The following is a 23689-nucleotide window of genomic DNA, read 5'->3' on the forward strand; positions in this document are numbered from 1 at the left end:
TCTCCAAGGCCTTCTATCCCCAAGCTGACCTTCATTATAAGTATTTACTCATTATCAATATTTATTATTATTGTCTCCTCTTAGCATGTATGTTTTCACTTTCCCTGTGTGCCAGATGGTTAGCAAACAGAGAAATCTATTTCCTGCCTTAAACATTTATATACATGTGGCTAGCAGTCACAGAAATTTTAATTTTTTAAGTAGGTGCTGGAACCAAAAGACCAAGGGCTTAAAAACACATTTCTGTATGTCAAGCCATGCTTCACAAACTTAGTGTCTTAGAGACCAAGGTTTTTCTGCGTCATCCAAGGAAGATCATAGCTGATTACCCAAGCTGAGGAAGCTCCATCCCTGGAGATGTTCAAGGCCTGGGCAGCATGCTCTAGGCAGAGAGACTGGAGGTAGGTGGTCATTCAGGTCCCTTCCTTAGCCATTCTGCGAGTCTGTGAATAGATTGTATACATGATTCTGATAATGTTGATATCATATATGATACATAATCTTACTCCTATGATATTCCATTACAGAGCCCTATCATATGGTGCCACTCTTAAGAGTTCAATTGGGAAATTATTCAAAATAGCAGGGAAGGGAGCAAAAAAAGTGTGAATCTTTTAGTACTGCTCAATTTTTGGGCCGCAGAAGTGTAATTCCATACCTGTAAGCAAATCTGAGCCTGCTGAGCAATTGGGGGATCAATGGTTATGGTCTTCCTAAGTGTAAATTCATTTGTAGTTGTTTTAATTTATAAATGTTTATAGGAGGAGGTAAAAAAAAAACACTCATGTTGCCTTGAGTGTTACTGTACCTAGAAAAATGCAAACTGTGAATACAAGCATGTGGGTATCCAGATTTTTAAGGTATACCTATTATAGCAACAATGAATACATTTAAGAAATCCAGTTTACTTGATCATTTCACCACAGAGTACCCCTTGAAGACATGAAAAAGTGTAGGACATATAAAATGATCGCTCTGTTGACCTGAGAAGTACAATTTATTTTCATGTGTGTATCAGAACTGGCTTGCTTAGTATCTGAATCTACCGTTGCATATTCAGCTTCACAGTACTTACTTCTAGCAAACCAGTTATTAAGATATTCATATACATCCTTTAAAATTTACATGTAACTATATGAATGCTTAATTTTAAGTTGTTGCTTTAGCATTTCAAATATGAATCATACATTTATAGCTAGGCAATGCTTATCAAAGCTATTGCTTTCATTAAGGTTAATTGATGTTTAGTAACAAGCAGAAAGTGTCCAAACCCATGAATCTTTGCTGGTACTTATCTAGTCATTGCTTTGCATTTTAATTCTTGAGGCCTTTTGCAGAGCGTTTTGTTTCCTGGCCAAGAATATTCTTGTGAGCTTAAGTGGAAACATGAGAGAATTTATATCAATACCAGATTGTTCTCTAAATATAGCCACTTCTAGCACTTATTTTAAACTAAGTGTCAAACCAGAGAGTTATTAGGGCAGTAACTATAGTTTGTTTGACAAAGGAGAGAGAACTTTGCACAGTGAAGTTGTCATATATGGAAATAAGATGAGTGGTATGTGTAGCTTGGACCATCACATGTAGGTAAAAAGTAATCAGTGTTTGTTTTTATATGAAAAAGCACTCATGAATTTGGAATAGACTTCACAGCTAGTGGGTACTGAAGCCAAAAATAGTTACATGATCAATCACCCTTTACTAGCAGAGTACTTCAAAGAGCTTCTTCTCTGTCTCCTGGGTCAGCCAGATCTTTTCCTGTTGGTTAGCCTTTCCAGACCGTTCAGTTTTTGTGCTATTTGTTTTTAACAGATCATTTTGATTTTTCTGATTTGTTACGCATCTAACAAGGAATTTCACTGCCTCTGTCAAAGTCAAGCTAATCCACTTACTCTTGAGATAGATTTGCTATTAGTAAGAGAAAGTGTGGAAGAGAGGGAGAGCTCAAGCTGAAACTCAGAATGGTGGAAGTTTCAGCCTAAGTCCATGGTTTGAAAATATTCATATTGTTCCATGGAAAGAACACAAGACCTAAATCTTTGAAACTTGCTGGAAAATGGAATCGCTGCCTGCTGGACAACTGCACTGAGGTACACTCTTGAGGCCGTTCCTAACTGGTGATTGTATCAACCTACTTTGTATAGCCTCTGTATGACCCGAATTGTACTACAAAAAAGAGGAGAAATTATGCTTATAATAATGCTTTGCTCTAAGCTGATGGATAAAGGCAGTCTGCCAGATCTTCTGGAAATAATATGCTTGCATGCTGTATGGTGGGCCTGAGTGGATTCTGTTCCACCTAAGCAGTTTGCTGGAGGCTTTTTACTGATACTGCTTGAGGAGGCTGCATGACATGCTTGGAAACCTGCTGCGAGGTTTCCATTAGTGCCGCTGTGGTCACTGTTATTCAGTGGGCTATGTAAAGGCTACAGGAAACACAGTCCTGCACAGACATTGTTGATATTTAGATCAGCATAAATACATTAAGAGGGATGCAGAAGAAAAGTTTCAGGTTGAAAAGGCACTGGCAGCCACTTCACAGTTTTTATGCTTATCTACAACCATGACTCTGCTCTTCTGTACCTTTAGCTCCTTCAACATGTTATGGATGTGAACTGCCAAACAACAGACCTTAAAATTTTATCAGAAAGTTTAGAGAATTTTATAAATTATTAAGTGCCAAGTACTATATCCCAGCTGCATTTGCTACTTTGATAATACGGCCTGGTGTCAGCAAGGTGTATGCAAGTCTGCATAGCCAAAGAGCACTAAGCTGAGAGAGGGGAGGGATCTACTCTATGACAATTTCTGTAAGCATCAGGAACAAGTTTGAAATGAGATGTTAAGCTCCCAACTGTTATTCTGAAGGTGAGAACATTAATTCATTCACTGCTCAGATTCAAATCAAACTGACTAGATAAGTATTATTCTACATAATTGACTATAGTTGTCTACTGTGATCACATGTATTTTTATTTTTAAATAAAAATTAATTACATTGACCCATTTTTAAATGCCAACTGTAATAAAATACTCTGTTTTAATTGCTGTTTTCTCCTACCATGCCAATTTATTCTGCAATTGCATTGATATTACCTTATCAGACTACCACAGATCTGTCTGTCTGGTAAGTATAGTTTGACTGCTGTGGAAATTGCTTTCAGTTTTTTTACATACCTCATTATTATGATTATTGTATGTTTGCATGGTCTGTTGGCTAGGTTTCCATTTGTTACCGCCAACAGTCATAATTTTATGGCAGCACTTGTTCCCATGCACAATATAAAAACTGGTATCAAAGCTTTAACTTTCCTGGAGCAGAAAGTAAACTTCACCTTTTAAACTCATGTTTATTGAAAGGCTGCCCTGAAGATAGAAAAAATATGATAATATTAACAATAACATTAAGCAGACATTGTCTAAATGGGCCCTATTTTGTTAATCTGAAGTGATATAACCAAGAACTCACTCTTTAACTCCCACAAGGAATGCAGAAATTTTAAAAGAGTGTCCCACATTTGCTTTTTTATAAGGAGAGCTTCCCAGGCTATCTCATTGTCCCATCAAAGTTCCATACACTTTTTTCTCTGAAAGGAAGTGGTATAAATTTCTGAGGAAATATGTATATAATAGAAACAGAAATTTTGGTGTGAGGAATTTTGTTTCTCCTGGAGATTCAGCAGACCAGCGATCAACCTCATGGAAGAGGATTCATTTATGGAGTGCAGATCACATCAGCAACAGCAGGCTTGCTTACAGTCTTCTGTAGATGTATGCCTGCTGGGGAATGCCATCATCAGTTGTAGCAACCACAGAAATTAGTCATTAGGGAGTGCATGTGTCTGCCTGAGATCCTGCACCGGAGGACTCCTTTCCTGCCCATATGGGATTGCCAGCTGCTGCTTGTGACACATTTCCTCAGTGCCAAAGAAGAGGTATTAAATGCCAAGATATCTACACAAAGGTGTGGAATGTTTTTCTGCCCCTGGCCTGCACATTTGCAAATCTCTTTGCTATACAATTATTTTTCATAGAATCTTAATATCTAGTCTAAGTAGCTTCTTAATATCTAGTCTAAATCTACCCTTTTGCACTTTAAAGTGATTTCCTCTCTTCCTGTTGCTACCTCCTCATGTAAAAAGTCCCTCCCCAGCTTTCCTGTAGTCTCCCTTCAGGTACTGGAAAGCCACTGTAAGGTTTCCTCAGAGACTTTTTTTCTTAAGGCTCAAGAGCCCTGGCTCTCTCCACCTGTCCTCGTAGGGGAGGTAGTCAAGTCCTCTGATCATCTTTGTGGCCTTCCTCTGGACCAGCTCCAACATCTCTATGTCCTCCTTGAGTTGGGGGCTCCAGAACTGGGCACAGTAATCCAGGTGGGGTCTCATGAGAGTAGAGGGGCACTCTGGCCAACAGCCACAGCTTAATGCAAGAGATAATTTGGCTTGTGCTAATAGTTTCTATTCAGTTGTCCACTGGCTGTTGAGCAGTAATTACATTAAACTGTAATTAAATATCTTGTTCCTTGTATGCTCCCCCTACTAGGAGGTTTGCTTCCCCCTGAAAGAGCTTGCTTCATGGTATGGGAACAGCTGGAAAGCAGAGCTGTCTTCCTCCCCAGAGGGTTGCAGGACAGCCATGAGTATTCCTTAAAGCCATTTTCCTGACTGTTAATAGTCCTATCCTTTTCTTCTGTGATGCCAAGAGTCTGAGGCATAGCAAAGAAACTACATACACAGTCATGTGATATCCCAGTGTGTATGAGGATGTGTCTGTGTGGGGGTGTGTGCATGCATGCGTGTGTGTGTGTGTGTGTTTTATAACACATTCATTGCTTTCTGAAGTGTTTTATCCATTCTTTTTCTTTCTTAAAAATTTAACATACACATCAGAAAAATTAGTTAGCTATTTGCATTGTATACTTAATTCATTTCCCCCCTCTTTGCATTTTTTTTACACTGGAAGAGTCAATACAGCAAGGCGCTGATTTGCAGTAGTCTTATGAAGTAACATTAACCTAGATTCTAATGATTTTTTGGCCTTACATCTGTCATGTAGTGGATCAGCTTGTACCAGCTTCTTTGTAGTATTAGAGACCAGACATGTGTGAGACCTTGTGCTTTCCTTTTTCAGAGCACTCTAATTATAGGAATACTGGCTCTGTACTTGGGGTTACTTCAGAATCACACATTGAAAAGTTGACTTTTTTTTTTTTTTTTTCCAAGTTCCCTACAGTCATAAATATTTTCCTTGTTTTCCACAATAAAACTTGGCAAGTAGCTGTCTTGTGGCCTTGCTTAATCTCAGCTTTTGAGGTCTGAAGAAGGAGCAGCAGCAGAGGGAGTTACTCCCTCTGTGTGTGGAAGTGGGTCTTTTCTTTCTACCATAAAGGGAGAGTGAGAACAGTGTAAGGAAGTTGCACTCGTAATGTGTTGAAAATTATCTCTTGTATGTGAGTTGTGGATAAGCTGTCAATACTGTTTGGGCTTACAGCTTGGAGCAGTGACTGGAAAAGACAATTCTACAACTTCTGTTTTGAGAGATGGCCTGCAATAGGGGTCTGCATACACCTGAAATTTGAATGGAAAATGAAGATTTGTGGAGCGAGACTAATCATTTATTAGCATCAAATCAAGAGTTAACTACCTCCATAATCTCAAAAATGTCTGTTGATATTTCTTGGGCAAGTACAACTGCAATGTTTTTTTCTGTAAACAGTGAGCCTTCCCCGCAGACAGCACATTTCTGACTCCACAGGGCAGTCTTTGCCTTTAGGGATCAGATGCTGGGATAGTTTGAGACTTGAAAATCTGTTTCTTGACACCAGAAAGAAAGCAGTGAGTCACTGTCAGTGACCAGCCAGACACACCAGAGCTCCATCCGGCGTTGTCAAGTGCAGAAGGCAGTGTATTGGAGCACTTGCATGTAACAGACGCTAGCTCTTGGCTTTGCTTTCCCCCAACAGGCTGCATGTTTGCAGAAAATACTTTTCCAGTACTGAATTCACTGTTCCTGGGGAGACTGTAAAAATACAGAAAATGCTTTGTGACCGGTGATGACTGTGTTCGTTTTCAGTTCATGAAGTTCTCTCACACCTTCGAATGTTCCAGTCTCTACCTTGTCTCAAATAACTTCTGAAATACATTTTACGGTAAATACAACACTCAGAAACGAGCCTTCTCAAGAAGAAACTGCACTATGAGCTGTTTCTAAAAAGACCACACAAGACTTGGCACATTAAGCAAAGTTATTTCTGCAGTTTGTTATCTACATAGTTTATTTTGTTTCAGAATGCATACAAAGCACATGCTGCTAAATAAGGCTCATCTGTTAATACAGTTGATACCACAACCAGCTCAGCAAGGCCTCCAGCAAGCCTGAAAAGTGGCTGAGACTTAGAGGGCACAGGGGAAGTATCTAAATATGCTTGTTTTGCATTTAGTTCTTCCCAAATAGACCATCTGCAGCAGCTGTCAAGCTCCAGCACCAGGCTGGGAAGGTAGAGGGTCAGATCTGTTGGAGTCATTTGAGAATGTTTTATTATGTTTTGAGCAATAAGTTGAGGCACATGCTTGCAAGAGCTCCCTGTGTGTATTATTCAGTGCCCAGAGAGGTTTGGCAGCCCACATGTATGGAATCATAGAATGGAATCACAGCATGGCCTGGACTGAAAAAGACCACAATGCTCATCTAGTTTCAACCCTCCCTCCCCTGCTATGTCCAGGGTCACCAACCACCAGACCAGGCTGCCCAGAGCCACATCCACCCTGGCCTTGAATGCCTCCAAGGGATGGGGCATCCACAACCTCTTTGGGTAACCTGTTCTGGTGCATCACCACCCTCTGTACGAAAAATGCCCTCCTAATATCTAACCTAAAGCTCCCTTTTCTCAGTTTAAGACCATTCCCCCTTGTCCTGTCACTATCCATCCTCATAAACAGCCATTCCTCCTCCTGTTTATCTGCTCCCTTCAAGTATTGGAAGGCCACAATGAGGTCTCCCTGGAGCCTTCTTTACTCCAAGCTAAACAAGCCCAGTTTCCTCAGCCTTTCCTCATAGGTGAGGTGGTTCGGCCCTCTGATCATTTTTGTGGTTCGCCTCTGAACCCGCTCTATGAGCTCCACATCCTTCCTTTACTAAGGTAAGTTAATCTGAATGGAGTTTTATGGATCACCTCAACTTTGTTAATGCCTGTGTGATTACCCAGGGCTAAGATGTAAAGTAGGTAGAATGAAGCTTAATAGCTTTAGTAGTCTAGGTGAAAAAAAAATAATAAATGTAATAATCCAAAAATTTCAGTGCATTGGAAAGTTTTGCCAAACCTTTACTTAGTTTGGCAGTGAAACAGGAGTCAGCGAGGATATTGTGAAGGAAGCAGTGTCATGAATTGGCAGAGACTGAGAGATTTTTTCCTATGACCATTATATATCTCAGATGTTATTTCTGTCTTGATAAGTGCGTGTTGCAGCTCAAACAACAGATGGTAAATACCCTTTCAAGCAAGTGCATTAGGTTAATTAATACTGGATATTCGTGGAGTGAAGCTGATGTAAGTACATGCTAAAATTCATCAAAAATTTCAGCATTTCCCTTCTAAAGTTATTTGGAAAGAAAATAGTTTGGGCCTCTGTCAAGAATAAAGGCTGAGCATCTGTGATGACAGGTGTCCCTGGGCAGCTGGGGAAGCAAGAGAAGAATCTGCCTGGAAGAATTTGCTTATATGTCATCACTGCACAGGAGGAAGCAGTGCCACCATGATGTGATGTGCACATGAAGAGTGGAGGGGCTGACACAAATGGCAGGGCACATTTTAGGTCCTGCTTATTTTGGTGATTGCTTATTTTGGGTGATGTCTGATGGCCTGAGAGGAGCTCAGATACCAGGTGATTCATCAGCTGAGTTCAGTCCCAGTGAAGATTTTGACTGGCTGTGTAAATGTAGCATACTTCTGTTGGGCAGTAAGATACGTTATAGGAAGCAAATAGCCAAATGCCCTTCCTAAATCTCCTGAATTCCTAAACATTCATTGGCATCCTTTATTTCTCAGACTGAAGCTTGTACAAGAGGGTCTTTTAACTTTGGTACCAGGTGAATACTGCAGATATGATTCTGGGTATTTCAGATGGTTCACTGAGTGCCAAAGCTCCAGAACCGAGTCTCGTTCTAGTGGTATCAGAGACTGCAACTACAGAGGCAGAGAAGAAGGAGCTATAGAGCAGCAGCCTTCCTCATAGAGTGTCACAGCATCTTGTAAAATACTTTGAAATCTTTTGAAATTTGAGACCAGAGGGGAATATAAGATATTATGTAATCCCTGTAAAATTTAGAGTTGTTCTGGAGTTCATAAATACATTCAAGTCTCTGGAAAAAAAACAAAAACAAAAACAAAAACAAAACACCAAGCAAAAAAGACCGCCATGGCAAGCTTTCAATCTTACGCCTCCATGTGTAGTTTTTCATATTTTTAAAATCATCCCCTCAACATAAAGGAAAGGAGAGTAATAATTGAAGAATTAAAATCAAAGCTTGCTAGCCCTGACAGCTTGAATTCCAGGCGTTCTGGGCTGTGAAATCGACCGCCAGTTTAATTTTTTCAGTTTTAACAGCTCCTGTGTCAGAGTACTCAGCCAAAAGCCATAACTTATGTTCTTGGAAGGGAGCTCCCTTACAGAAGTAGGACTATGATCAGAACCCCTTTGCTTAGGTTCCAATAGATGTAATCTACTGTGCAGCACAGATATTAATCATTTAGAGTGTGTGTTCTTGAAGAGGCAGGGTGCATATATTTGAAAGAAAAATCCACTGGTAAACATCTCTGGGCATAGGGGATCTGATACCTAATGAATGTAATTGTACAGCAGGTTGCATTTAAAGTTCAAATGGCAAATGCAGATTTCAGGATTAACTGTACAGCTGCTGCCCTTTCCTGTAAAATGTGCCTGAGGTGTTTTAGAGATAACAGTTATTTAACATGAGGCTGTTTTGATAATCTTTTGAAAACCCTTGTTCTCTCTCTCTCTCTTGTGTGTCTCTGTGTGTCTCTCTGTGTGTGTATGTGTTTGTGTATGTTGTAGCTGGATACTGGATCTACACTGTTTTCATGCTCCCGGTCCACGATGAGACTTGGTGGGACAGAAAATGAGTCACTGTGACTGTTTCCTCACTTAGAGCGGATTACTCGAGAGTAGCCATTGAGTAAACATGGCAGCAGTGAAGGGAATGCCACAGAGCAGCAGCCAGCAATAAATAAAACAAGAGCCAGTCACTGTCAGCAGCTTTTACAAAGCAATGGTATGACTAGGCAGGCTTACTCAGGAAGGCTTCTACTGGTTTCCAGTTAGCACCCATCAGGATCTGATTAGCTCACCTTTAAGCAGTATCTGTAGCTATCTGTTTCAAGGCCTGGATCTAAATGCAAACCTGGTATGTTGGTGTTTCTGTGTGTGTTTTGTGATGTGAGATCAGTGGTCTGCCCACTAATGTCATCCTAATGATCCTGGAAGAAATAACAACAACAAAAAAATGTGGAACTATTGACCTTACAAAAAGCAGGAAACTGAACTCAGGAATTTTTGAAGCCAGTGAAACCAATAAATATTACAAATATTTAAAAACCAAATAATATTTCAGTCTTTGCAAAACCTAACACCCAGGTGAACATCAGAGTAAATGCATTCTCTCTAGGCTAAGCACATTTATTAATTTTCCTGGAGGGAAAAGGCTTGTGAGCAAGGGATACATTTTATTTGTCGATCTGATTTAGCTGAGAGAAACAAGTATTTAGGCAGATGAGCTATTTTTTCACAGTGCAGTAGGCCAAGAGATTTGGCAGATGCAGAGAGAGCATCTCTGTAGAAAAGCTTTGTTTTCATAATCTCTTACTGAAAGCATCCCTGTGGTTTTTAGAAGCACTCCAGGAGGCATCCAGTTGGGACTTTTCCTTTCCCTGAGGGTTGTGATGCAACCTTCCCAGGACCCCAGTGTATATTTCAGCCCTGCACCCAAGCCAAGTCAGCCTGGGCAGGCTTTCACTCTGCTCTTCCCTAGGTCCCAGCCCTGAGTCTCTCTTGTCCTCTGCCTTTTTGGGCCACTGCTGTTGTGCTATTGCTTGCTCTGTGGAATAGGGACCAACAAACGTGGTTTGGGTTGCAAGTTATCTTCAAAAAAACAGCCACTCTGGCATGGACTAGGGACTGTCTGGCTGTGGGCAGGCTGAGACTTGGTCAGAGCAGAATGTGGAGCAGGGCTAGTGACATGCTGTGGGCATACCCCAACACACCCACAGTGCACATCAGCAATGTTAATGAGCAGCATAATTCAAGGGAGCAATGTAGGAATAAAATTTTGTCTTCTTTTGTTGAAGGAAGACAGCTCTATGTTGGTGAAAGAGCTGTTGCAGTGCTTTCCCCTGTGCTTCATCCTGCGGTAATGTGATAGGAGAAACAGACGGAGGTAGTAATGAGAAATGAGAAATGAGAAACTCTGTGTGGATACATACCTGTTGGTTTCCCAGACAGGAATCTGGGACTCTTTATGTCTTCAGATAAAGAGTTGTCAAAATGATATAAGGAAGAGCATGAAAAGGTGAGCATGAAAAGGTATGAACAACTGCTTGCTGGAGCAGGTGAACAGTCTGCAAGCCCACGTACTTGTGTTTGGAACAAGCGGAAAGAAAACTTAAAAAGTATATAAAAATCTGTGAGGTCACTGTGAATGAAAATAAGCCCACATGGTTGTGCTTGGAACAAAGTCTAGTCTAATTGGTGCATGATGTCAGGATTTTAGGACTTCTGCAGGGAGAGCAAGGAGGCAACACAGCTGCGGCCAAAAGCTCTTGTATTTAAGGCATCCCCAGTGAGACTGCTGTAGTGGGGCAACTCCTCCAAATGAAAAACAGAAAACAGCAGCATAAGCTGAATCCCTGCCAGGCATTTTGCAGCCACGCCAGCGAATCAAGGCAATAAGGCATTGCTGGTATGATAGCTGTGACCACACACCAGAGATACAGAGAGCTGCGGGATATTGTGTTACTTTGACAGTTTTTGATGGGCTCACTAACAGCTGTCACTCTGCACCTCCTGGGGAAGCAAAGGAGATTGCAGTAGGTGGTGCTGGTAGTTGAGCCAAGGCCTCCACATGGGAACAGTGTAGGTAACAAGCCTCTGAGAACTCTTTCCCTCTGGGCTAGAAACAGGAGCACTCTGACCCAGTTGGTATCTTTGACCACCAAAGGTCCCAGTGATAGCTTATACCTTCTGGAGAGTGACTTGGTTTGTAAAGTCTGGAGAAGGCTGCCAGGGGCATCTCCTGGAGTCAGGGCTGTCAGTGCAGCAGAGAAATGTGCGTGATTGCTGAGGAGAGTTACCTGTATGCTTGTCACCCTCAACTGTGTGCTGTTTTGTAAAAATGCTTTTTGTTTTTGACTAAATATTACTCAGCTTTGTGGAAGTTGCATGGAAACCCAGCTGTACTTCCTGAAGAAGTGAAACAGTACTGGGGTGAATTTAAGGAGATCCTTTTCCTTTCCTCAGTGGGCTGCAGAAGGGCTTCTGGTGACTAGATAGGACTATGAGCTTTTGCTGTAGGCTTCAGTTGCCTCTATGAACACAGAGGAGGAGCTCCCAGACAACAGCCGGGCATGAGTACAGCCAACATTATCTACTTTTGTGTCTTTTTTCCTCAGCTGCCTTCACAGAGCTGCTTTCATGAAACCACAGAAGAGACAGGGAGGTTTAAAGACCAAAAAGTTTTTTCCTGTGATAGCACTAATTGATCCCAGTGGATACTGTGCATTTCTTCTGCAGTGAATCTAACAGTTCACCATAAATAAGCTACACCATGGCTTAGCAGGAATGGAAAGACCAGCTATATTCTGCCTTGTCAAGTAGCTTTAATCACAGACATTTCAGACATCAGGGACTGAGCTGCTACCTTCATGAATGTGGGCTAGCCTTTGCTGCTCAGCCCAGTGCATGCTGTGCTTGCACCTGTCCATACAGGCCAAAAACTGCTGCCATAAGTCCTTCAGGGACCAAGGGGAAGTAGTCAACAACTGGCACTGCTGCTGCTCTGCCTCATCTGACAGCTGTGGCCAGCAAGGGGGATGTGAGGCAGATGGGCAGACATCCTCTTCTTCCACCCCCTCCTCCTCCTTCCTTCCTCCTCCTCTGGTTGGCTGACAGTGAAGTGAGGCACTGCTTTCTGTGGCTGCCAGGGAGGTACTGCTGCTGAGGCTTTGCCCAGAGGTTCTGCTCTTGTGACAGGCTGTGCTTTCTGGGGCTCAATTTACAGTGACACCCTGACTAAGGCTTTTGCATACTAGAATGGTTTGGAGATTTGACTTTCTTTACTGAATTGTAGAGGAAAAGTTTTTCTTCCTGTTGCTTGCTCATGCATTTTTCTGGTTTCCCAGCACACAATCTAAAAGAATTTGGAAATTCCACTCTTCCCCCCCAAAAGCCATACCAAAACGTAACTCTTCCTGGGAAGAAGAATTTTCTCTAGAAAAATCTCATCTTTTCCTAGTTAAAGCAAATTTAACAATGATCCACATGCTCCTCTGTCTTTCCAGATGGCTGACAGCAAACCAACAAAATGTGCTGTATTAGTTGAAAAGTTTCCTTTCTGCTGGAAAGAAATTGTACCAAAACCAGAGTGTTGAATGTGAAGCTTTGGTTTCCAGTTTCCACAAGCCTTCACCTTTTCAGCCGAACTTTGTGTGTTCCTAACTCAAAATCTGAGCCTTCATCTAAGCATAATCTGCTGCCAGGAATAGCCTCCAACTACAAATATAGTTTTAAAAATGATCATTGGTATCATTAGTTTTTTTTTACCATTAGTGCTTTTAACCAACTTTAAGCAACTGGTGATGTAAGAATGAATTGTTTTGCTTTCCTTCCTTCCTTCCTTCCTTCCTTCCTTCCTTCCTTCCTTCCTTCCTTCCTTCCTTCCTTCCTTCCTTCCTTCCTTCCATTCCTTCCCTCCTTCCTTCCCTTCCTTCCTTCCTTCCTGCCTTCCTGCCTTCCTGCCTTCCTGCCTTCCTCCCTCCCTAGTAGTGCTCATTTCTATTTCCATATAGAAATCCAAATATAACTGGCATTTCTTGCGAATTTTGCCTATAAATAAATGTGATTAATGTAAATTCCTAACAGTTTTCTCTGCTTCATATTTCCTTGATAATGTTTCTTTTGGAACTATCTATATATATTTTCTTATAAAGCTGCACTGTTTCTGTGCTGAGTGAACAGCTGCGACAGCTATAAGCCCCTTGAAGAGTGTAACATGTCTGCGGTTATGTTTCCAAGTGTTTACAGGCTAAATACATCAGTAAAAAGCTAGCTAGTAATTTTAGTTATCCCAATTGTTTGTTTTGATTTTAATATATTTTTTTCAGTTTCCTAATGGAATGTGGTTTAGCCTATTAGCCAGTGTCTGGCATTGTGCCTTGTTTATGTTACTTACAGTGAGATAAATTGCTGCCGTTCCCTACAGTACTGGGGAAAAAGAGGAACAGGTGATATTGCTGGTCCCACCTCAGCCCCCCACCATCATAACCCTGCTGACTGATATATAGATTCCTATTTAACAAGTAAGTAATACTAATGAGAAGGTTAAATATGAGTGAATGTCTCTGTAAGGAACTGCTTATTAGAAAAGCAAGATCAGAGATGTGCACTGAGGAGTGCTACTGCCACAATGCATATTTGCTTTAAGGTTGGACTGATTTGCAGCATCAGCTCCTAAGTTCCCCAGGGTCTCAAGATTTTGGTTGGCAGAGCAGGAAGGAGCACATGCTGGTCCTGTTCAGAGTTTAATTCAGCTGCCAGACAGAAAACAGTGAGGCTAGACAGTAGGTGAAAAGTTATTTCAGAAACCTGGGTTGAAAAGATTGTTACTTGCCAGCTGGTGCAGTGAGTGTGTAGTAAGTGAAATGCATCTGAAGGTCCCCTTGCTTCCATCACTTCCCCTAAACAGCAGGTGTTTGCTGATGCCAGGAAACTGCTGGCTACCAGAAGTTACAGGTAGTTAGCTGTCTCTGGCTGCTGCCACCTATAAGGAAGCTTGTATGGTGACAACAAAAAACCAAACCAAACCAAACCAAAACAAAACAAAAAAAAAACAACCAAAAAAAACCCATGCCATTCCCTAAAAAGGGAAAGAATGTGCAGCTTTCCTTTATTTATGTACTCAGCTATGCTGCTCAGGGCTACATCTATCCCCTAGTTAAGTACTTGCCAGAAATTGCAAGAAATTGTACGTTTGTATTTCTGTATCATCAGGCTTTTACCAGCCTTTTGTGTAATTCCTGTAGTCCTCTTCTGAAACCTGTGGAGCAACTTCTAATAAGTGCTTGTGGTGGTTGGAAGGAAGAGGATTTTGAGAAATAAAACAGCCTGGTATAGCGTGCTTCAAAATGAAGCTGCATGATGCATTTCTAATGAGAATTTTCTGGGTACAGCAGTGTGCATTCATCTGGTTCTTGAAGTACGGCTAAATGTTCTTCTGTTACTCCCACAAACAAGTGTGGAAATTTGTCTGCTTCTTTACTCCAAGGAAGCCTCTCTTTGCATTGATTTGCTCTCACAATTGCTCTGTGTCAGTCCTTGAGGTCTGCATTGTGAGACCTTCCTTTCTGCAGCAATAGCACATGTCATTGCTATTATTGAAATACAATTTAGTATAAATGCCATTTAGTCAATGCTAGCATTCATTTGGAAGAAGTTTAACATTAGCATTTTCTGTACTTGATTCTGCAAAGTGCCTGTCTCCCTGATCCTGATTAGCTAAGCATTTGAACATACACACAAAACTTTCTATCAGTGATCCCATTCATTTCAGTGTAGCCAGTCACATACTTAACTTTCCAGAGTAGGCTAAAATGATTAGTAAATTGGGGTGAGAGCACTTCTTTTTTGGAGACTTTAGTGGTTAAGTCATTTTAATCTTTAAAAAGAAAAGAACTAAGAGATCTCAATTAAAAAGAGAGTTCGTGATCTTTGCTTTCATATCGGTGGGGATTCAGATCAGTCCCGTGTGGAAACTGTAAGAGGTTTTCTTCCCTTTTAAAATGACTACTTTTGTACACGAACTCTAAGTCTACTTATAATTAAGTCTTAAGGCCAGGCAGCCATTTGAAACTCACAGCTGGTAATTTGAGGTCTTCATGTGAATGGGTGTTCCTTTGTCAATGCTAATTTATCTGTAAAAAAGGGGGGGGGGAAGTTATAAGAATGTTCTGTTTATCTGTCAGGTTTCTCATGAAGTCTAGACAGAAATAGGGCTGAAATCTAAACTGAAATTTTCAGGCATGGATTCTGAATTGTAGGTTTCTTTGTAAGCAAAATGATCCAAATTCAGGCTAGCTTGAAAACAAAGTTACTGTGTACAGTATAAACAGGTTAAGTAATTTTCAGTGTTTGTAGGGGAGAGAGGGAGAGTGTGAAGTGGGATGTTGTAAGCCCACGAAAACAGCTCTTGTCAGAGCTGCTGTCTGCTTATGGCATCTTCCCAAGGGCACCTGCATATACCAGATCTATGCCTGCAGTTTTCTTTTTGAGGTGGTGACTGTCCACATACATGTTTTTTTCATAAGGGAAAGTATACTTGTGAATGTGACAGGGTGATAGGAGAGCTAAGAAGCAGCCTCAGGGTGGTTCGGTTGAGTTGGAGGGTTCCAGGCCAGACTTGAGAAAAGGGTGTACCACAAAGGCAAACAGTGTAAACACCATTGATCTGATTCTTGGTGTGTCCATGCTAAGCAAGTTCTTACTCATGTAGAAACTGAGAATGGGCTCTTTGGCTGAGTAAAATGATATTCAAGGTAGGTGTGACATTCTGCGATGTGAAAAACTGACAGGACACAATCCTCAAGATTTGCTTTTAAACATAAAATAGAAAAATAAAGTAAGAAAATTTTGATCTGTAAATCTAACTAAGCATTCCTACAACATGTTCTTGTATAAATTATCTTTTTAATCAAATGGTTTGTCCAGAGCTACCAGTTTTGGAGGGCTGTACTTAATTAAGAATTTTGATGTATGTCTGTTTTTATTCCTAGGACACTACATTTCTGTGGACACGTCTTATGAGGGTGAGAAGGCCGTCCTTGTCAGTCCTGACCTGTATTTTGAAGAATGGAGCTGCATCAGACTGATTTATCAGATAGCAACTGCTTCAGTGACTTCATTGGATCCTGCCAGGCTCAACCTGTACATGAGGAAAGAAGGAGAGAGCTTTGATAATTTACTGTGGTCAGCCAAGGAGCCTTCAGATAGTTGGCTTATAGCCAGTTTAGATTTAACAAACAGCACAAAGAAGTACAAGGTAAGCACAGTTTTGGAAGATAACCACCACAGGCTTTATTGTGTACACATTGGAGTGGTTTGATTGCTTTTCAAACATTTCTACTCTTAGTCTCATTCTTCCTATTCTTGTTCCCCGAAGTGTGCAGTTTTCAGTACGCTCCTCCTTGACAGAAGAGAAATGTACTCTATCCTGCTGGGATGCTGAGTGCTTGTTCTAAAGCATCTGGGTTAAACCTGATGTGGGCTAGCAATGTGTGAGTGACTTACCTCTTCTATCCATAAAATTAGTGAGTAATGCTGTTTTGAGTCAGGCACTGGATAGTCTTCCAAGCAAAGGCATTGTGGAGCTTACCAGAAAACAGAGCTGATGGAGCCAGAGCAGCACAGATGCCTCGTTTCTTGACAGGTCAACACAGCTGCTGTTGTTTCATAGCAGATATGTGACCTCCCAAGTTTTAGGTCTGCCGGTGTGCTCTCTTTAACCTGCCCTGTGCCATTCTGGAAGAAGAAAATGTCAGAAACTTAGAGGAGAGTGTTTCTACTTAAACCCTACTACACACTGTCTGTCACAGTAACTCCCAGAAAGCTACAGAGTATCTGTACATTTCTCTATCTGTGTTGAATGAAGTGCATGCTATTTTGATTTGACAATGCTTTGTCTCATTGTCTTTAAGTGTACATTTTTTTTCTTTGGAGGAGGGCATTCACTTCGTTGCATTCTAACAAGCCTTCCAGCAAAAGTACCTCTACTGACTGGTAGGGTGATGAGTTCCCTACATACCTTATTTAACCCATTTATCTGGTTTGAATGTCCAGAGTGAAAATGGGCATTCTGATGCTCTAAAATCTACAATCTGATTTATATTGTGCAGATTGTATTGGAGGCTGAAATGGGACAAGATAAATCTGCCAGCATAGCAGTTTTTGAAATTAAAATAACTCCTGGATATTGTATTGGTGAGTACTGTCTGCTCAGTTCCTGTTTTCTGTGAACAGAAGAAAATGGCTTGCAGGCTGTTCTAAACCTCTAGTTAAAGGATTCAATTTAGGAAAAAAAAACCAGTAGGCTTTATCTTGTTGAAAAGTTAACTGTCATGTTCAGAATAGGTATTTCATTGTTTCTAAGTTAAGACTGTGCATGCTAATATGTTTGTATTTACTCATCTCTCTAGTAATATAAACATTTCATGTATAGTTCGTTCTGTCCTTAAGCAGTTTGTTGTTTGAGCAGGACCAAATGTTATGTTTTTACAAAACTAGACTTCTACAAACATGAGACATAACACCTGTGATATTATTTCCATTGTCTGCCACCCTATGTTTCCTTACAAAGGAGTGCTTCAGACTGTAGAGTAAAAGATGTGATTTTTACACTGGTGGCTATTTATTCATGACATATGCAAAATGCTGCCATGTTAAAAATTTCAGTGGCTCAGAGGCCAAAAGACCTTTCTGTTTCTGGGGAGCTCTGGTGGAGTCCAACTGAACTGTTAGCAATTCTTTGGATCTGCAAAGGAAATAAAGCAATCTTGTCACTGCTGTGAAATACTATTTCTGCTCTGCTTCCAGCCGTCCTTGCTTTACAAATGGGAGTTCTATTCTGAATCTTCAGTAAGTACTAGAAGGTGGATTATTTTAAATCTGTTTTATTTGGTTTTAAATTACAGCAGCTGGGTACAGCTGAGATGAGAACAGAGAGACTGGACTGAACAAGACGGAAATGTGTATTTTACAGCAGTGATCAAGAACTGTCAGTGTTTGCTTCTGGTTATTATAATCTGTTAAGTAGTGTGTCCATTTTTATAAATGTAGATGTTCTCTGCATTGCCATATATAAAGCAGCCAGTGCTTAGCAATAGCATTTGTTCAAGCTTTCTGTAGAGAAAATACGTGCATTGAGCTGGTGTTTGCAATTGCAGAGTGTGACTTTGAAGAAAATCATCTTTGTGGCTTTGTGAACCGCTGGAACCCCAACGTGAATTGGTTTGTTGGAGGAGGAAACATTCGCAATTCCCAGTCTATCCTTCCCAAAGACCACACACTTAACAATGAATTGGGTAAGCAACAAATGTATAACCGAAGTACAGGTGAAAACACACAGGTTGTGTGTCTCATATACTGCAAATTACTATGCATGTTCTTTCTTTTTTTTTTTTCTTGGAACTGAGTGCAGGAAGAATGGTTGACATAAGAGTGGAAATCTTAATCTTTGATATAGTGCTGTATGAAATACTGCAGCAGATGAGACATGGGGAACCTGGCTTGCTACAGTGCACTGTGCACCTTAAACAGCACTGGGTTTTTGTTAGTACAAGGAATTATGTCATTAAAATTGAGGCTGATACTTTTTCCTTAACTCATGCCGCTGTGCCTTTATATTTTGTTTCACAATTGTATGAGTTGAGTACAGAGTATCAGTCCAGCTCTGCATAACTGCTCAAATCCTGGTAAAATTTTCATGGAAGTTGAACTCACCAAAACTTCAGCCATGGTACATATGGACCTTCTGCATGTTAGAAAGGACTGTATGGAACTGCCCAAACTGGCAGCTGGGAAAGATTTATTTTCCCGTAGCCACATTATTTCTTTTTCACACAAACTGTTGCTGCTGACTGTTGAATGAGAAGATCTCAAGAATCTAAAATTCATATAAAAGCCACCCTTGTGCAAGAAGTGTGGTATGGGGATACATCAACCATTGGTCAGGGGAATTTTGATTAAAATATGGAATGTGGTAGCACTGCAGAAGAAAATGAAGCGTCTCAGGCAAGTACCACTGCAGAGTCACCAGTCCCCTGAACACGGGCAAGCTGGACAAAACTCACAGTCAAGGCAGCCCTTTCCCCTTTGTTCATATGAATGAAGTGAGAACTGGAATTTCCAGGGCTGGGAAGAGTATTAACTAATTAATAGGCCATTGTGGTGTAGATAACAAAAATGCAGAAACCTAATAGTACAGTTTGCTATGTCTGTACTGAAGCATCCTGTTACTTTAGCTCTTTGTTTTCCTTACATTTTCTACCTGTGAAAACCTGTTAATAAATTTACCAGCCAGTATTGTTTGATGCCATGTTCCTAGGAGCATAGAAGGGAAAATCTGTAGATCTAAGGCATTTTTGTAAACATGCACATGTCGTGCTTAAGTCAAGACAGATTTCCCAAAACCACAGTCTGAGATTCTGTACACTGAGAATCTGTGTGCACCCCATACTGGCTGTTTTGTGTAACGGGATTTTACTCATCAGTATATATTTATGTCCAACAATCTCTTTGATAATGAATCTCTCTTAACAGTATTTTTAAGGGTTTTGCAAAGAATATAAAACACTTATAATCTAGATCTTAGGTAGGCCAAGTATCTTATGCAGATGGTGAAATGTGCAGAATTACAATTCGTTTGAGAATTCGTTACATTAAATGATCTGCTGAGTAGAACAAGTGATTCTTATTCATTTACTTAGTTAAGCTTAGTAGATTTTACACTGGATAAGATTAAATGCTATACCAAGTGTTTGGAAGTCTTAGTATTTACTCAAACAGCTCTGGGTTGTACAGAGGAAGAAATGAGAAGAAAAATCTCAGAATTACTTATATTTCTGGGAACTAACCATTGTTGTCCTAGCAATACGGATATATATCTAGTCCCTGCCCACCTCTTTATACTTCCTTTAATTGTTGTCCTTTCAAATGTGTCCTTATGCTAAGTTTTTTTTTTCTACTTTTAGGTCACTACATGTATGTAGACTCCATTTACGTCAAACATTTTCAGGAGGTGGCTCAGCTGATTTCACCGAAGAGTACGGCTCCAATGTCTGGCTGCTTATCCTTTTATTACCAACTTAAGCAGGAGAGCAGCATTGTTTTTACTCTTTACTTGAGAGATATGAGTGGCTCTTATGAAGAGATCTGGAAAACAGACAGTGCCTCGACTGGAGACTGGGCATTAGCTGAAGTTGACTTTAGTGCACCGTACCCGATGGAGGTATAACATGCACTCCTGTACATCAGTTCTGTACCTTAGTCCCAATTTCCATCCATTGATGGTCTGTATTTGAGGGTACTGGGTATCATAACATTATGCGTGCCTGGTACCACAGAACAAAACAAAAATATTCTAGATGTTTTCTCTGATTTAGACAATTCTACAATTCAGTTTTTGTTTTCATGTGACAGAGTCGAAACTTGGGTCCTAATAGTACAGTAGCCTTTAAATGTGAAAGCTAGCTGTCATTGGAAACTTGAACTAATGCCAAGAGTATCAGAAAAAAGTAAAATGGTCTTCCCTAGTGTTTACTGGAAAACAAATACCTTCAAATATTGGAGCAAACAGTGTATTATGTATTCACATTATAGGTATGCACATTATAGGTATGAATGTGTAGGAATGTCATTTTATCTCAGTGAAGTGAGTTACAAAGCCTTTAGCACCACATCAGAGTTTGAAAGTATGTTTTACATATCTGGGGTTACAATCAAAGTGGAATATTGGAAGTGCACAAATACTTCCAGTTTGTGAACTTGGAAAGCAAAAAAGTCAAATTTGCCTTTTGCATCTGTGTGCACTGTGAAGAATGTGACATGAATTCCCACGCTGCGGCCTTTCTTTACAAGGGATAAATTAGTCAAACTGTCTTAATATGTCAGTGGGTGTGTAAGTTAAAACAAAATAAGATGACAGTTGAAGCCTTAATGAGACATCACCCAGGCCTTGGAGTTACTGTGGCTAATTCTGTGAAAATATTATCTTAGTTCTTAAGTGCATTCATAAAAACACTTTGAATGTTGGAAGTTATTTATGCAGGAATAAGCAGCAAACAATAGGATGCATGAAAGCAATAGGGTGTTCAGTATCCGTGTCCAGTAGAATACACAACTTTAATTCTTTCAATTAAAAAGGAGTGTTGTTGGAAGTATGAGGAGGAGATGGGGATAATCAAGTTACACAGACAAAATAATAATTTCCAGCAACCTGCAAAAAAATGTGACTGAAGTAGAAAGTGGTAGAGTTTTATGAAAACCATAAATGGCACAGAAAAGCTTGACTGTTCACTGTTAGTCATAATTTGTGTTGATGTTCCAGATTAATTATAAGATGACAGTTTAAAAATAAACAAAAGGGAGGACCTCTTCAAACACACCACAACTTAATTGTAGAACTCAGTTCCCCAGCATAGTAGAGAATCCATTATTTAGACCATTTCAAAAGCTGATGAGACAAATTCAAGGAAGAAACAATTTATTAGGAATGAAGTGTAAGGGAATAACCAAAAGCTAGTTCTTTCTATAGGTGACCTCTGCTGAAAACAAATACTGGGCAGACTGAGCCTCTTTTCTAAGTCAGAAATTTTTATGTAATCCAGTATAGTCATTACTTCACAGATAATTCCATGGAAATACGATCAAACCTTGCTTACACTGTTTTCAGTTGCTTCACAAGGAAAGTTCTGTTTTTTTTTTCTTCTGGCTAGAGGAAATCTTTCTGGTTTCTTACACAGCTCTCCTAGTTTGGTTCCCATCTGTAGGCAAGACATCACAGACAGCGCTATCTCACTCTGGAACTATTTGTCCTTATATCCTTGTTTCTCCCTGGGGCTGCCTTGTGATTCAGGCCTTTTCTAAAACTTTTCCTGTAAGTTGGTGCTTTGATACTTAAGATAAATTTTAACACACTTCCTCAAGAGTTATGGACTGTCCTCCACTCACTTGAGGAAGTGAAGTCCCTTGGGAATGGCAGAATATCCGCAGTGTTTGGTTTTGTGGTAAACAAAACAAGTGATAGCTTTTCTAGTTCTTAACTGATTTTTTAAAAGGAAAACTTCCAGCTGATTCCAATACATGTTCTTTAGTGCCTGAGGGTGTTTAGAGATAAGTGAATAACAACAATTCATGCAGAGTAATCCATGCAGTTTGGTTTTAGCTCTTGATCAAGGTAGATACAGTAATAACTAGGCAGCTTTGGGATCACAGTCAATATAGGATGAATACTGGCTTGCTATGGTATTGTTACATTATTGTATCTTTAAAATTGATGTTTCACAAAGCAACTGAAGCATCCCGTTCTCCTTTGATTTTTCCTAGACTTTGGATGGGCAAAGATCTGGTGCACAGGCCAGAACTGAATTTATGTCATAAATTTAAGCAATGTAATTCAGTTTGTCCCCAGACCTGCAGTGCTGTCAGAGGTGCTGCAGAGTCTGTGTACATCTGAGACGAAGATATGTACCAAAATTATTGTTGTGTAGATACTGGGTGAATAATAAGTGATTATTATTTTCAGGTAGTATTTGAAGTTGCTTTCAATAGTGCCAAGGGAGGTTATGTTGCCCTCGATGACATTTCTTTCTCTCCGGTTTACTGCAGCAATCACACAGGTATGAATTCTTATTGCTGTCTACCACCCTTTTTCTCTCCCCTGCTTTGCTTCCTTGAACTGCCTGTGTCAGTGCTTACAGTAATTGGTAGTGTTGTGCAGATGCTGCTTTTGTATCTGGCCAGTGCCTGTTGGGCTTCTCTTCCCCTACTGACAAGACAGCAGTATAAGGCAGATAAAAACAGTCCTGGGGTTTGCCTGGCTGTTACAGGATAAGGAGGCAAAAGTCCTTGGCTTTTCACTTCTGCTGATGCAGGGAATATCTTCCTCCATGCCCTGAGGTGTTCTTCAGAGCCAAAGCAGGAGCTATGTCTTCCTGTGTTTGCTGTTCCAAGAGGTGTTATTTCCCACAAGGAATGGCACATCTGTCAGCATTTTATTAGATCTTCATAGCAGCAGAAGTCAGCTAAGTCCACACGACCTCTGAGTATGGGCATATGGAACCAAGGACTTTGTTAGTGCAGTCTCTTAACTCACTCTGTTCTTGTTTTTCACTGCTACTGCTAAGCAGTTGTCAGAACTAAATTAGTGGTTTTCCCCTGAGCTCACCCATTCGTTTAGGTCACAAGCATGAATTTTTGGCTAGTGACTGGGGAAAAAGATTTTTGTGCTTTTTTATCACTTGGAGTCTGTTCTAGCTTTACCTGCACTGTATAAATATCAGTAGGAGGCATGTTACAATATATTATGGAGTTATATATTATTATGTATTATATGTTATAAATCCTCTACTCTTGGCACAGTAAGCCCAGCTGTTTCATTATCTACTCAATGCCTCTTCTATTTTTGTTTTGTTTTGCAACAAAAGTCCTGACTTGGATTTTTTTCCAATCCTGCCATGGATTGGAGCTGTGTGCTCATCTGTGGTTTCCATTTTAAAAATAGCTAATGTGCAGTGAGCCATGGAATATTACATAGTATTTTCTGCTGAACCCTGATTTTGTTGTGGTGTAATAGCCCAAATGTAGATCCGCTCTAACAGATGAAACTGACGGGCTTGGCCAAGAGCTTTGCTTACTAG

At 40.4% G+C, this 23689-nt stretch overlaps 1 protein-coding gene across 2 annotated transcripts in view; it reads left to right on the forward strand.

Annotated features, from left to right (window-relative positions):
- MAMDC2 (MAM domain containing 2) overlaps positions 1-23689 on the forward strand; it is a 60910-nt gene that overhangs the window by 17218 nt on the left and 20003 nt on the right. For both annotated transcript variants that reach the window (XM_015849147.2, XM_015849145.2), the window contains exons 3-7: positions 16052-16317; positions 17171-17255; positions 18218-18355; positions 20024-20280; positions 22576-22669. In XM_015849147.2, the coding sequence (XP_015704633.1) occupies positions 16052-16317; positions 17171-17255; positions 18218-18355; positions 20024-20280; positions 22576-22669 (840 nt within the window). The remainder of the gene's footprint in view (positions 1-16051; positions 16318-17170; positions 17256-18217; positions 18356-20023; positions 20281-22575; positions 22670-23689) is intronic.

The sequence above is a fragment of the Coturnix japonica genome, chromosome Z, assembly GCF_001577835.2.
Source record: "Coturnix japonica isolate 7356 chromosome Z, Coturnix japonica 2.1, whole genome shotgun sequence".
Lineage (NCBI taxonomy): Eukaryota > Metazoa > Chordata > Aves > Galliformes > Phasianidae > Coturnix > Coturnix japonica.